The sequence below is a fragment of the Xenopus laevis genome, chromosome 6L, assembly GCF_017654675.1.
Source record: "Xenopus laevis strain J_2021 chromosome 6L, Xenopus_laevis_v10.1, whole genome shotgun sequence".
Lineage (NCBI taxonomy): Eukaryota > Metazoa > Chordata > Amphibia > Anura > Pipidae > Xenopus > Xenopus laevis.
This window is the reverse complement of record NC_054381.1, coordinates 130,212,765-130,225,804: the sequence shown is the minus strand read 5'-3', so window position 1 is coordinate 130,225,804 and position 13,040 is coordinate 130,212,765. Positions and strand designations below refer to the sequence as shown.

Genomic DNA, 13,040 nt, shown 5'->3' with positions numbered 1-13,040 from the left:
ATAATTCTTAGGTCAATCCATACATTGTGAAAAGAAAAACACCACAAAAGCAAACAGATTTTGCTAACATTCAGCTAATCAGACTGCAATCTGGCCTTACACAATTTGACCAAACCTTTCTTTTGATTAATCAGGAGCAACCTGAGATGTCTAGCTCTGAAAAAATCCAGGAGAATCCCTCAGAAAATATGGAAGGAAGCAACAATGCCGAAAATGTGGTGCCATTTATTGAGGTTTGGATAAAATATCATAATACTTTGACCAGTCAATTCATTGTTTCAAATAGAGGGTTGAACTGTTCTCATTAAATATATTTTTTTTCTATTAACAAGGAGGAACCTGAAGAAGAAAGCAAGCTTAAAAGCTTTTCTTTACAATCTATGGAACAATCTATGGAATCTTCCCAGCATGCCTGTCAGCCTGAGGTAAGCAGGAAACAACAAACTAAATGAGCAACAAAGCTTCCAATATTGCATGAACTATGCAAAATGTATTCTATCTTGTCTATTAAAATAATATAAAATGTGTTTCTCCTCCAGGTCCATATCAAACATGCATTTGGAGAACTGTTCCCGGTAAGCAAAATTTGTATAATATGCAACTCTGATGAATTATTCCTGCCCTCATCCTTCTCCTTGTATTCTCCTTTCACCATTTAAGCTTCTCTTATTGAAAAATATTGGTATTATAGTACCTTTATTTTAACATTTTGTGTATAAAACTTTTGTTTTGTAGGACCCTACTGACTGTTTTGATCTCGGAAAAGTTATTGGAACTGGCGGATTTGGAGTAGTTCATAAGGTCAGATAATAGTCTCTTGGACCTCTTTGGATTCTTAAGACCGTAGCATTAATATAATGGCATATATTGCGTATAGTGTTTATTGTTAGTGTTTATTGTTCTCTGACACTTATAATACAAGTAGAATTCAAATAAATAGCAGAGATCCATTTTTGTTATCAAATGCTGCACATTAATATTCACCGGAAGTCTTTTTTCTTTCAGGCATGGGATGTTACTTCAATGAAAAAAGTGGCTATAAAAGTCATTCAAGAGCTTACGGTAATGTATATTATTCTACAATTCAACTCAATATAATGAGAATGTTACAAAAAGTGTTGTGTTATACTTACAAAACAACTGTTTTTAAAAGGAAACCTTACAAACCAAGCTTAGCAGGTCAACCTCTTATACAAGGGATGGCCATGACGTAATCTAAACTGGAATTCCTAATGACTCGGAAATTGCCTTCTAAAAAAGCCCCAAACTCTAAACCAGACTGTAAAATATTCACAAGAGATTTAATATATTATTATTTTGCACACCATTTATTTAATCAATGCCTTACTAACTATATCAACCCCATGTAATATTTCAACCTTATAAAAGGCAATTGTTTGACTTATATTTACAACTCTGTAACAATACAATTGAGTAATCACCTTCATTTTAACAGAAGGGGAATACAATCACAGCCAGCAAAGCCACAGGGTTGTGCACTAAATTATAATAAAAAATACACAACCCGAGGTATAATAACAGCATTATAAACCATTAATAAAACACAATATGAGTTGTTTTTTCATTAATTAGAATAATGTATGGAATTTTATAAATAAAATAAGAGAGCGTCAATCACTTAATGCAATTGTTTATATGTCATATAGTTATTAGGTTTTGATATTGTTGGTTGTGAATTTATAAAATATTTTTTTGCTTGTTCCATAGTTTGCAATCGATCTTGCTATGCTGTATGTTGTCAGTAAATGCTCAGCACAGCATCAGAGAGAAAGCTGAAAAAGTAGTAACTATGCCATGTCCCTGTGGTAGTCTTATGGTGACACCATAGGATTGGCAGAACTATGTTAAATAGACATTAGGCCCTAATTAAAAAACATTTGTTTTTGTTATTTGGAACTAGGAAGAAGAAAATATACTTTCTGAACTTTATGTCCAGCGAAGTGTTTCATGCCATAGGAGCTTCCCTGACTATTATGGGGCCTATTATGAAAGGAGTGAAGACTCACTTTGGGTAAGGATCTATTTCTTAAATAAAAACACACAATTGTCTCGCCAAAAGAGGAAGAGCTCCATTCTGATCCATATTATTACATTCTAGATTGCCATGGAATTCCTTTCTGGCGGCTCTGTAGCAGATTTAATTGAGACCAAGAATTATTCCTTGGGAGAGCACTGGATAGCCTATATATGCAAGGAAGTATTACTGGTATGTATGATGTGAACCCCTTCAGGGCTTTACTTGCTATATTTACTATTAATTTTCTATATTAGCTTAACAAATCTGAATCCTGTTAGTTCTTAAAAATTTCAAATATGTATAATTTTCTTTTTGTTTTATCCATCTGCGCAGGGCTTGACTTACTTGCAGGAGATGAATGTGATCCACCATGACCTTAAGGGCCTCAATATAATGCTAACATCAAGCGCCCAAGTGAAGATAAGTAAGTGAAGCTTAGTATCTAGAAATATGCATGAATGGGGCAAAGCTTAAGTAAACATGGAGAGAGAGAGAGAGAGAGAGAGAGAGAGAGAGAGAGAGAGAGAGAGAGAGAGAGAGAGAGAGAGAGAGAATATAGTGCTGACCTTTTTAGCTTATCTTACTGTGTCACTTGACATTAAAGGGGATCTCTACCTTAAAATTATATATATAATTCTAAGCTACTTTCATATATACATTAATTATAAATGTCCAACGTTTTAATATCATTCTAAATGTAATTGCTACTGAAAGTTGTATATGTCAGCACATCTGGATATGGAATTGACAAACCAACTTACAAATTAAATGTATAACTCATGTTTGTCTTATATAATTTTAGTTGATTTTGGCCTTGCTACTGTGGGATCCAAAAGTAACAGCACAGCAGGAACCATCAATTGGATGGCACCCGAAGTCTTTGCCTGCATTGAGGACAACACAGCACAATATGACTTTAAGGTATGATGAATACATAACTTGTCATTTATTTAGGTTTTTAGAGAAGGGTCTATGTGACACGAGAAAGCAAAATGCATTCATTGTGCAGGAAACAAGATTTTTAACAAACAAATTCATGCCAAATGTACAGGTAGGAGACTATTAGGGGGTTATTTATCAAGGTCTGAATTTATCTCAATATCGGCTGCTACAAACTCTAAGCCGCTTGGGTTTTTAACGCTTATTTATTATTACATTTTCCCAAAAATTACCTTTGTTGGAAAAGCTCAGATTTTCAAAATTTTTTCTGGAATTTTCCCCTGAAGCACCGAAAACATTGTGGGATTCCCCAAAAACCCCCGACACAACAAAAAATCAATGGGACTGTTCACATTGGGGGTTATTTATCAACACTGGGCAAATTTGCCCATGGGCAGTAACCCATGGCAACCAACCAGATTGCTGCATTCATTGTTCTACTTGCAGCTGGCTTTAAAAAGCTAATCATTGATTGTTTGCTATAGGTAACTGCCCATGGGCAAATTTGCCCAGTGTTGATAAATGAGCCCTATTGACTTTTATGCAACCTCGACAGGATTGAGATGCCGTGTTTTTATATTCAGGCTTTTTAGCTCTCAGGGTTTAATAAATTCCGAAAAATTTGTGATTTTTTTAAAAGCCTATAATAACACAAAAAGTCACGAATTTTTCGGATTTCGGGTATTCGGAGTTTAGTAAATAACCCCCTTAATCTTCAAAGATTTATAATCATAAACGTTCATAGTTAAAGTCCTCTATTGGAAATGTTTCATATTTGTTCAATGTGGCCTAGCTCTAATTCATTATATTATATTATTGTATTCATTATATGACATTCCATATAGACCCTCAAACAGAAAGATAAGGAATAGTCAATAGATGAGTCTTAATTAATGATCTGTAACTGCATGACTTATTCATGAACCTTCTGTATACTGTTCTCTAAATGACTGTTGTTTTTATATTTTCATTTTCTAGGCTGATGTGTGGTCCTTAGGAATCACGGCAATAGAAATGGCAGAAGGCTGTGCACGTAAGTGATAATGTTTCACGTGTGTGTTTGTTAATTTGTGAAGCGGTATTTACATCATGCGGTAACACTGAAATATTTTCGCTGCAATGAGATGAAAATGAAAGCAGGAAATACTGCCCCTTATTCTGCCCCCCACAATGGACAATTAACACATTAACACACAGTTCCTTTTTTACCTTCTATATATGTATGTATTTTTTATATAGTCATCATTCTACTTTACAATATTAAAGAATATGTCAGTGAATTATATGTATTTTATTAACTATTAATTGTGTGATTTTTCACTAACAGCATACATGGAACTGAGTGATACAGAGATTTATACCAAAATTATGCATGATCCGTCTCCAGGACTAACGTGGGAAGAATGGTAAGTTTTACTTCACTAAGCAGTGAAAGCAGGTGGGAGAAATGAGAAAAATGATGGGTGCATAAGGCTGGGCCCTGGAAAAGGGGCTGATGGTAGGAAGTTTAGTGAACTCTTTACTATTTGAAGGGGAACTCTTTATTCTTAAAAGGACTTCTAAGCTGAAATGTACTTCTCTCTATCTCCCAGTTTAGTGGACTGTGATGAAAGTCTGTAATTCCATTAGTAGTGGCCCTTTTCATAAATGCAAGAGGTTACACATTGCTGGCCAAAATTATTTAATCAAATGGAATTTATCTCCCAATTTATGTCCCCGTTTCCCTGATGTCAACTGAGTTTTCAATAGCTATGACTTCTCATTGAATATTTTTCTTTATTACTAATGTTTTATTATATTACTAATGATATTCTCCCATGATTTCTTTCCAGGAGTGTTATATTCAACAGCTTTGTTGATAATTGTCTATGTAAAGATCCGTCCAGAAGACCAAGTGCAGAACAACTCCTGTCTCATCCATTCATCACTTACAATTCGTATCACATGGATGATGTGAAAAATAGAATAGCACAGCACATACAGAAAGGTAAAGCAATCCACTCAAATTATTTCATTGATGCCATATAATTTGCTTAGATAAAAGACACTTATCTATTCCGTGTCTAACATTATTCATTTCTTCCCTTAGGAGCAAAGAACTAATACAGCATTTAGAAAGGAGAGGATTTTGTATGAACGGCTACAAGCAGATCCCATGAAGCATTAATGAATTATATAATAAGAAGAGTTTCTGATGTCAAAACTGAAACTTGGCTTCTTCAGTATGTTCCCAGAAAAGGGAAGGGAAGGAAAGGGATGGGAACTTGAAGAGCCACAGTATATCTATTGCTGACAAAAACAGAACTACTATTTTTGTAATTATTTTATAGAATATTTTGTTAAAATTTTATTTTTATTGTAAAAATTTATAAAAATGTATACAAAATATATACTGTATAATATATAAAAGATAAAAAAACATTATACAAATAAAAACGTTTCCATTTTGAATAATTTATATGGAATAAAAAAATGGACTGTGTAAAGACTTTCATTTACTCTAGTGGAATACAGAATTAGTTAGAGAGAAATTCTACATTGATACAATATAAAGGATTCTCTAGATGTGCAGATATAATGATATGAAACAAGTTTTGTATGATTTTTAGACTGTGTGTGGACTTCAAATAATTTAAATGATTTTCACACCACAGTGATTGGTTGTTTAGTCAATTGGACAGGTTTCTGTTGAATAATGATAATATCTTTGTATTGATGATATCCATGGTTTACTGTAACAACTATTTTTGGGACATAACTTACATAACTTTGCTGTCTGTTTAGTAATGGCCAGAACATTGTCTGATTTTTCCTACTATACAACAATTTAAATCTGAATGGTTAGTTTTAGATCCTGGAATTGAAACAATCAATATCTGAACATTCATCATACAAGGAATAAAATCTGAATATCTATGTCACAGCACCCTAAATTCAGAACCAATGCTAAGCACCCTGATCTTGGCTCTTGCTTCCGCCTTCAACAGCCATCTTTCACCTCGGGAGGAGCCCTCGGCTAATCGGATGCCACCAGGTCTTATAAAGAGAGGTGCCAAGAGAAAGGTTCGGGAATGCAAAGTCTTTTGGGCAGAAGGTCACTGTACAAGGTGTAGACAGAAATCGTAGTCAAATCAGACCACGTCAGGGCAGGCAGAGTACAAACGGAGTCAGGCAGGCAAGGGTCAAACCAGGAGATCAATCAGAAGGGATACAGAATAAGCGGAGTCGGTTACCAGGCAAGGGTGAGGATACAGAAGTCAGAATCGTCAGTAGCAGGCAGGGTCACAACAGGATATCAGAACACAGGAAAACCAGGAAGCACACCCAGGAACTAGAATCAGAAACCTATAATGGGCAAGGATTCACACACAGGCATTCCCTTAAATAGTGCTTCAATTTCGTGCCAATGCACCTTTAAATCTCACAGAGGCGCGTTGCACGCACCCTAAGGAACCGGCACCTGAGGGAAGAGAGACCGGCACCAGCCCACTAGACCACCAGGGTGAGTAACCCTCAAAGTCTATGGCCAGCTTAACTGGTAGGGCTTCAGTCTATAGTGCACATTTGCCAAGGCCCTCAGATGGAAAAAAATGGCATTGTAAATCAAAAGACAGAATTCTAAGTGTAGGCACAGCAATAAGGAGATGGAGAAACTAGAAGTCTGAGATAAAGCATTTAGCCATGCTGTGGTTGCAGTTATCTTTCAGGATATGCTATTTTATAGAGTTCATTCATGGTTTCATTTTTCCTATAAAAATACACTAAATGGCAAGGTCATAAATGTAAATGTAAATATAAGGAGAGTTCAATCTTGAATAGCAATAACTGTATTGCAAACAGCCAAACTTGCTTCAATTATATCTGTTGTAAATGACTAGAATAGCTTGCAAGTTCTAGTTCATTTCAAGACTCCTACAGTGAAATATATCATGCTACCCAAATGTCAAATTGCATGAGTGTAACAAAAATGCCTTGGAATAACTTTGAGATTTTTTAATTGAAGAATGACATTAGCGAGATTCCTGAAAAAGGTGCCTAATGACTAACTGGCAACGGGTATGTGTAAATTATCTACTGTTAAAGATGGTGGGAAAGCATCACAAGAGTAGCAGATGCAATAACAATCCAACCAAAACCCTTTGGGTAACATTCCCATTTTCCGAGATATCTTATTTCCCCTCTTCACTCATCTTAGCCATAGATTTGTATCTTATATTAAATGGCAATAGAATAGGCAAATATGGTTAAATTATTTGTAAAATAGGAGGGCTCAATGACACTTGAGTTCACTTGGGTTCTTGTACCCTGATGAGTCATTGTAACGCTGACTACAAGATCAACTGAAAAGGAAATAATGCAAAAGCACCATTTTGCCCTTCCCTTGCTATAGACAAAAACATTGACACAATCTATATAATATGATTCAGGAAAAGGAAAACAAAAATTAAATGATTAAATATTTTAGGCCTTTTGATGTATAGATTGGACAAAGTGTTATAGTAACAAACCACATTTCTGTGTATTGCTCATTTGACATTACTTATTATGAGCTTTCTTTTGGCTCTTTGCTGGTGTCATCAGAGTATCAAGCTCGAATATGGAACACAGATGTTGGTGGTTTGCAAAAGGTTTTTACTGTGTCCCCTTTTATTTATCAACCCTTTTTCAGGTTGGGAATTCCCAGACCACCCCAGTTTCTATGTCTAGTCGCTGTACTAAAGTTTATACGAGCCTTTTCCCGGTCCCAAACAAATTTATTGATAGCTTTTTGAAGGGAAGTTAACATTCCAGTAGGAGAGATTGGGAGCGTTCGGAACATATATGAGAAAATGTTTTAGTTCCTGTTCCACAGTGTTAGTTATTTGGGGGTCTGATAATAAGAAATCGTCAACTCTCCAATTGTAGGAATGGGTTTTATTAATTATCAAGGGAGTTAGGTGTTGTTGTACGAGGACCATGTCTATTCTGGAAAAGGAGTTGTGGGGAGAGGAGAAGAACGTGAAATCTTTTTGCCGGGGGTTACATTCCCTCCAGGCGTCAACATATCCATGCTTATCTAGCAATTTGGGAAAATAATGGGAGCCGTGTGCCCTTCTATTGTGGGGTCGCTGTGCCTGAGTTTGTCTATCCATATGGGGATTAAGCGCTTCATTAAAGTCTCCTACTATTACAGTGGGACCCCTACTGTGTTCCTCCAGCAATGTGAAAAAAGATTTATAAAAGGCAGAATGATTATAATTTGGCCCATATACCACCGCCAGTGTGACAAGAGAGTCCTGTAAGAGTCCGTTTAGTATCAGAAAACGGCCCTCAGGATCTATTTTAGAATCTTGAAGTAAAAAATTTACTCTCTTATGAATGCATATGGCTACCCCTCTATGTTTTTTAACGGAGGATGACAGGAATACATTACGGTATGCATGGTGGAAATATTTAGGTGTTGAGGCTCTGGAGAAGTAGGTCTCTTGTAAAAACACTATATCAGCTCCCAGCTGATTGTAATGACGGAAGGCCATGGACCTTTTTGAGGGGGAATTTAGGCCCTTAGCATTATGCGTTACACATAGCAAAGCCATCAGGCAGACCGGTGGAATATAAGCCAAATATGAAACCAGCAGTTATCTGTACATAGCAGTTTTTTGACCTCAGTACCTCTATGCAATAATGACAGTCGTATAAGACAGTAAGGAAAGAAAAGTGAACAGTAAACATGAAACATATAACAAAAAGCATATTAACTCTTATAATGAAGATTCGTGGAGTATCATCCATCAGAAATGAGGACCAGCTATCGTCCATGTAGGACAGCAAAGGCCTTCGGGTTGGGGGGGGATTTCCAGCCGGTTAACCCCTTTTTTAACAAAAAAGATAGTTACCCATAGTTGAGGACCGTCAGCCATTGTGTTTCTGGCTATTGTGCCATAATGGTGAGATGGGGTGAGTTTCGTTGCTCCTTGATGGAGATGGAGGTGTCGGAGAGGTGGGTGGTGTTCCGGTGAGCTTGAGTCAGGTCAGAAGCTCCAGGCCGTCTTGTGGAGTAAGGGTCGAGTATTGACGACTGTGATAAGAGAAGGTTAGTTTGAAGGGATATCCCCATCGGTAACGGATCCGGTGAGAAAGCAGTATAGTTGTCACTGGTTTCATCAGTTTCCGACGCTGTATAGTTGTGGATGCCAAGTCTGCATAAATGGAGTACTTGTGGCCTTTGTACTCTAAATTAGGAGCTGACCTGGATGCGATCATAATTGCTTCCTTGGAGGTGATATAATGGACCCTCGCTATAATGTCCTTCAGAGGGGCACCCTGTAGCTTGGGCCCTAAAGCCTGGTGGACTCTGTCCAAAATTAGCTGGTCCTGAGTTCACTTGGGTTCTTGTACCCTGGTGAGTCATTGTGACGCTGACTACAAGATCAACTGAAAAGGAAATAATGCAAAAGCACCATTTTGCCCTTCCCTTGCTATAGACAAAAACATTGACACAATCTATATAATATGATTCAGGAAAAGGAAAACAAAAATTAAATGATTAAATATTTTAGGCCTTTTGATGTATAGATTGGACAAAGTGTTATAGTAACAAACCACATTTCTGTGTATTGATCATTTGACATTACTTATTATGAGCTTTCTTTTGGCTCTTTGCTGGTGTCATCAGAGTATCAAGCTCGAATATGGAACACAGATGTTGGTGGTTTGCAAAAGGTTTTTACTGTGTCCCCTTTTATTTATCAACCCTTTTTCAGGTTGGGAATTCCCAGACCACCCCTGTTTCTATGTCTAGTCGCTGTACTAAAGTTTATACGAGCCTTTTCCCGGTCCCAAACAAATTTATTGATAGCTTTTTGAAGGGAAGTTAACATTCCAGTAGGAGGAGAGATTGGGAGCGTTCGGAACATATATGAGAAAATGTTTTAGTTGTTCCACAGTGTTAGTTATTTGGGGGTCTGATAATAAGAAATCGTCAACTCTCCAATTGTAGGAATGGGGTTTATTAATTATCAAGGGAGTTAGGTGTTGTTGTATGAGGACCATGTCTATTCTGGAAAAGGAGTTGTGGGGAGAGGAGAAGAACGTGAAATCTTTTTGCCGGGGGTTACATTCCCTCCAGGCGTCAACATATCCATGCTTATCTAGCAATTTGGGAAAATAATGGGAGCCGTGTGCTCTTCTATTGTGGGGTCGCTGTGCCGGAGTTTGTCTATCCATATGGGGATTAAGCGCTTCATTAAAGTCTCCTACTATTACAGTGGGACCCCTACTGTGTTCCTCCAGCAATGTGAAAAAAGATTTATAAAAGGCAGATTGATTATCATTTGGCCCATATACCACCGCCAGTGTGACAAGAGAGTCCTGTAAGAGTCCATTTAGTATCAGAAAACGGCCCTCAGGATCTATTTTAGAATCTTGAAGTAAAAAATTTACAGGTAACTAAGCTTCGTGAATCCATAGTGGTGGCAAAACAATCCTATTGGGTTTATTTAATGTTTAAATGATTTTTAGAAGGAAATTAATTTTATACCTGTACAAATTTCAAGTGCTGCAATATTATTTAACATAAAAAAGAAAGAGGAATAAATTACACAAACATTTGCCTTTATGTATAATATTACCAAGGGCTAAGCTCTGCAGCATACAGAAGACACTGGAATCCATTGCACCATTTAATAAACACATTACTGATTCGTTATTCATAATGTACATTTTATAGGTTCTGGGTTGGTGTTTAAGGGGTTGTTCACCTTAAAACTAACTTTTAGTATGATGTAGACAGTGATATTTTGAGACATTTTGCAACTGGTCTTCATTTTATTATTTGTGGCTTTTGAATTATGTAGCCTTTTCACGGAGCAATAGTTTTTGTACTGCCAGTGACCAGTGATGGACAAATTTGTCCCTTTCCGCTTCGCCACGAATTTTGAAAATTTCCAGCGATATTCGCAAAACGGACGAAAAATTCACGAAACGTGGATATTGACGGCAGTGACAATTCAAAGATGACGCCGACACACATTATAGTCAATGGCCATCTATTATTCATCGCCGGTGTCTAAATTGATGCCGGCATCGATTCCGTGGAATTCGCGCCTGCCAAATAAATTTGCCCATCACTATCAGAGACCCCCGTTTGAGAGCTGAAAAGAGTCTAAAAACTATAAAAATTAAAAATGAAGCCCAAAAGAAAACTTATTGGCCATTTTATAACATATTAAATTTTAAATTGAAAGTCAAACACCCCTTTTAAGGAATGAGGGATGATGATCATACCTTCTATAAAGTAGGCTTCACCTTTCCCACTAATAGGTATTATCTACTTTACTTTTTGGGTGTATATTTAAAATATTTTACTAGGTAGGAAATCAGTAGGAGATAAGGTTATACTTTGTGGTAGTACTCCTCCCCAAGCACCAGTACAATCCGAACAACAACAATCCTATGTAAATTAGTACTTGGAAACTAACAAATACACTATGTGCAAGTGTTAGAGCACCAAGGCGTACAAAATAAAGCCCTCTAGTGCTCATTTACCCAGCACTTGCCTCTGGGGTATTACTGCACTCTGCACTTCAGAAGGTACAGAATGGCAGACTGGTGGGCACAAGGAAGGTCTGTAACCAAAAGCTGCACTTTGCTCCACGAACTGTGTCCATAAATATGCCTGAAGAACAGGACTCCTTTGCACCATGTGTCTGCCAGTGCTCTTTAAAGTGTGCCTCATTTAGGGATGGGGGATGCCTATGTGCTTCCTCAGCCCACCCCTCATGAATACAGTGCTGCCAAATGCACAGTTTGGCCTATTCCATTAATTATCTCTTTCTTTATAGGATATGTAAACCTTAAAAAAGTGAATATAAAATTGGTCAGGGTGCTTTTCATAGCAGTTTTTCAATTGACTATTAAAAAACCAATATAATGAATTTTATAACAACAGCACCACCTGCTGATGAATATAAGAAGGAAAACAGAGTACTGTTCTGATGTTGATCAGTTAAGAAGTCAGAAACCTCAGATGGCCTTTCCTATCTCTTTTCTGAGTAGAGCAACATCAGAACAGTTATTCAACTAGAGATGCACCGAATCCACTATTTTGGATTTGGCGAACCCCCCAATCCTTTGTGAAAGATTTAGCCTAATACCGAACTGAATCTGAATCCTAATTTGCATATGTGGGAAGGGCAGAACATTTTTTACTTCCTTGTTTTGTGACAAAAAGTAGGGAAGTTTGGGATTCGGCTTTTTTCAGCAGGATTCAGATTCGGCCGAATCCTTGTGCCTGGCCGAACCTAATCCTAATTTGCATATGTAAATTAGGGGAGGGGAGGAAAATCACATGACTTTTCATCACAAAAGAAGGATTTTTTCCACTTTTACCTTTCCTACCCCTAATTTACATATGCAAAAGGATACATATTCCCAAAGGATTTGGCCGAATCCCAAATAGTGGATTCGGTGCATCCCTATCAAAAAGTCATGCGATTTTCCCCCCGCCCCTAATTTGCATATGAAAATTAGGATTCGGTTCGGCTGGGCAGAAGGATTCGGCCGAATCCGAATCCTGCTGAAAAAGGCTGAATCCTGGTCGAATCCCGAACCGAATCCTGGATTCAGTGCATCCCTATATTCAACCTAAGGTCCCTGGAAATTACAGACTTTTTTTGTATTTAATACCAAACTGGGGAATCTGGAGGTATTGTCAGCTGTTAAACATTTCCCCAGGTATTAACACTTTTTTGATCAATGTGTCTATGTGTCTGACTGATCATAGTAAGGTCATAGCAGTCATACTCCATTCTTTGCTATGGGGGGTTAGGGTTCTGCATTGAGCTGGGTACCTGCAGAATATATGCATACCAGTGGTGGAAATTGAAGAATCCTGTGAACAGAAATCCCTACCGGCCCCATTGGGATCCCTTTTTTGAATAGTGGCACCTCAATCATAGTTAAATTGGGTTGAAAAAAGACAAAGTCCATCAAGTCCAACCCCTCCAAATGAAAACCCAGCATCCATACACAAGCCCCTCCATAAATTCTATATACCCATATCTATACTAACTATAGAGTTTAG

At 37.3% G+C, this 13,040-nt stretch overlaps 1 protein-coding gene and 1 long non-coding RNA gene across 3 annotated transcripts; both read left to right on the top strand.

Moving 5' to 3' along the window:
- The first annotated feature begins 399 nt into the window (after positions 1 to 399).
- Positions 400 to 1,063, top strand: LOC121394889. Its single transcript, XR_005962068.1, has 3 exons — positions 400 to 575; positions 736 to 801; positions 1,006 to 1,063. It is a non-coding gene; the product is annotated as an uncharacterized LOC121394889 (long non-coding RNA).
- Positions 1,064 to 1,698: 635 nt separating this feature from the next.
- LOC121394888 (serine/threonine-protein kinase mig-15-like) lies at positions 1,699 to 3,171 on the top strand. Of its 2 annotated transcripts, XM_041567046.1 has the most exons (4): positions 1,699 to 2,032; positions 2,120 to 2,227; positions 2,372 to 2,462; positions 2,841 to 3,171. In XM_041567046.1, exons 2-4 carry the CDS (start codon positions 2,126 to 2,128, stop codon positions 2,963 to 2,965), a joined length of 318 nt encoding a protein of 105 aa, XP_041422980.1. In that variant the 5' UTR covers positions 1,699 to 2,032; positions 2,120 to 2,125; the 3' UTR covers positions 2,966 to 3,171. The 2 variants fall into 2 exon arrangements, with proteins under 2 accessions (XP_041422980.1, XP_041422981.1); XM_041567047.1 differs by lacking the exon at positions 1,699 to 2,032 and having other exon boundaries at positions 2,043 to 2,227.
- Positions 3,172 to 13,040: the final 9,869 nt, after the last annotated feature.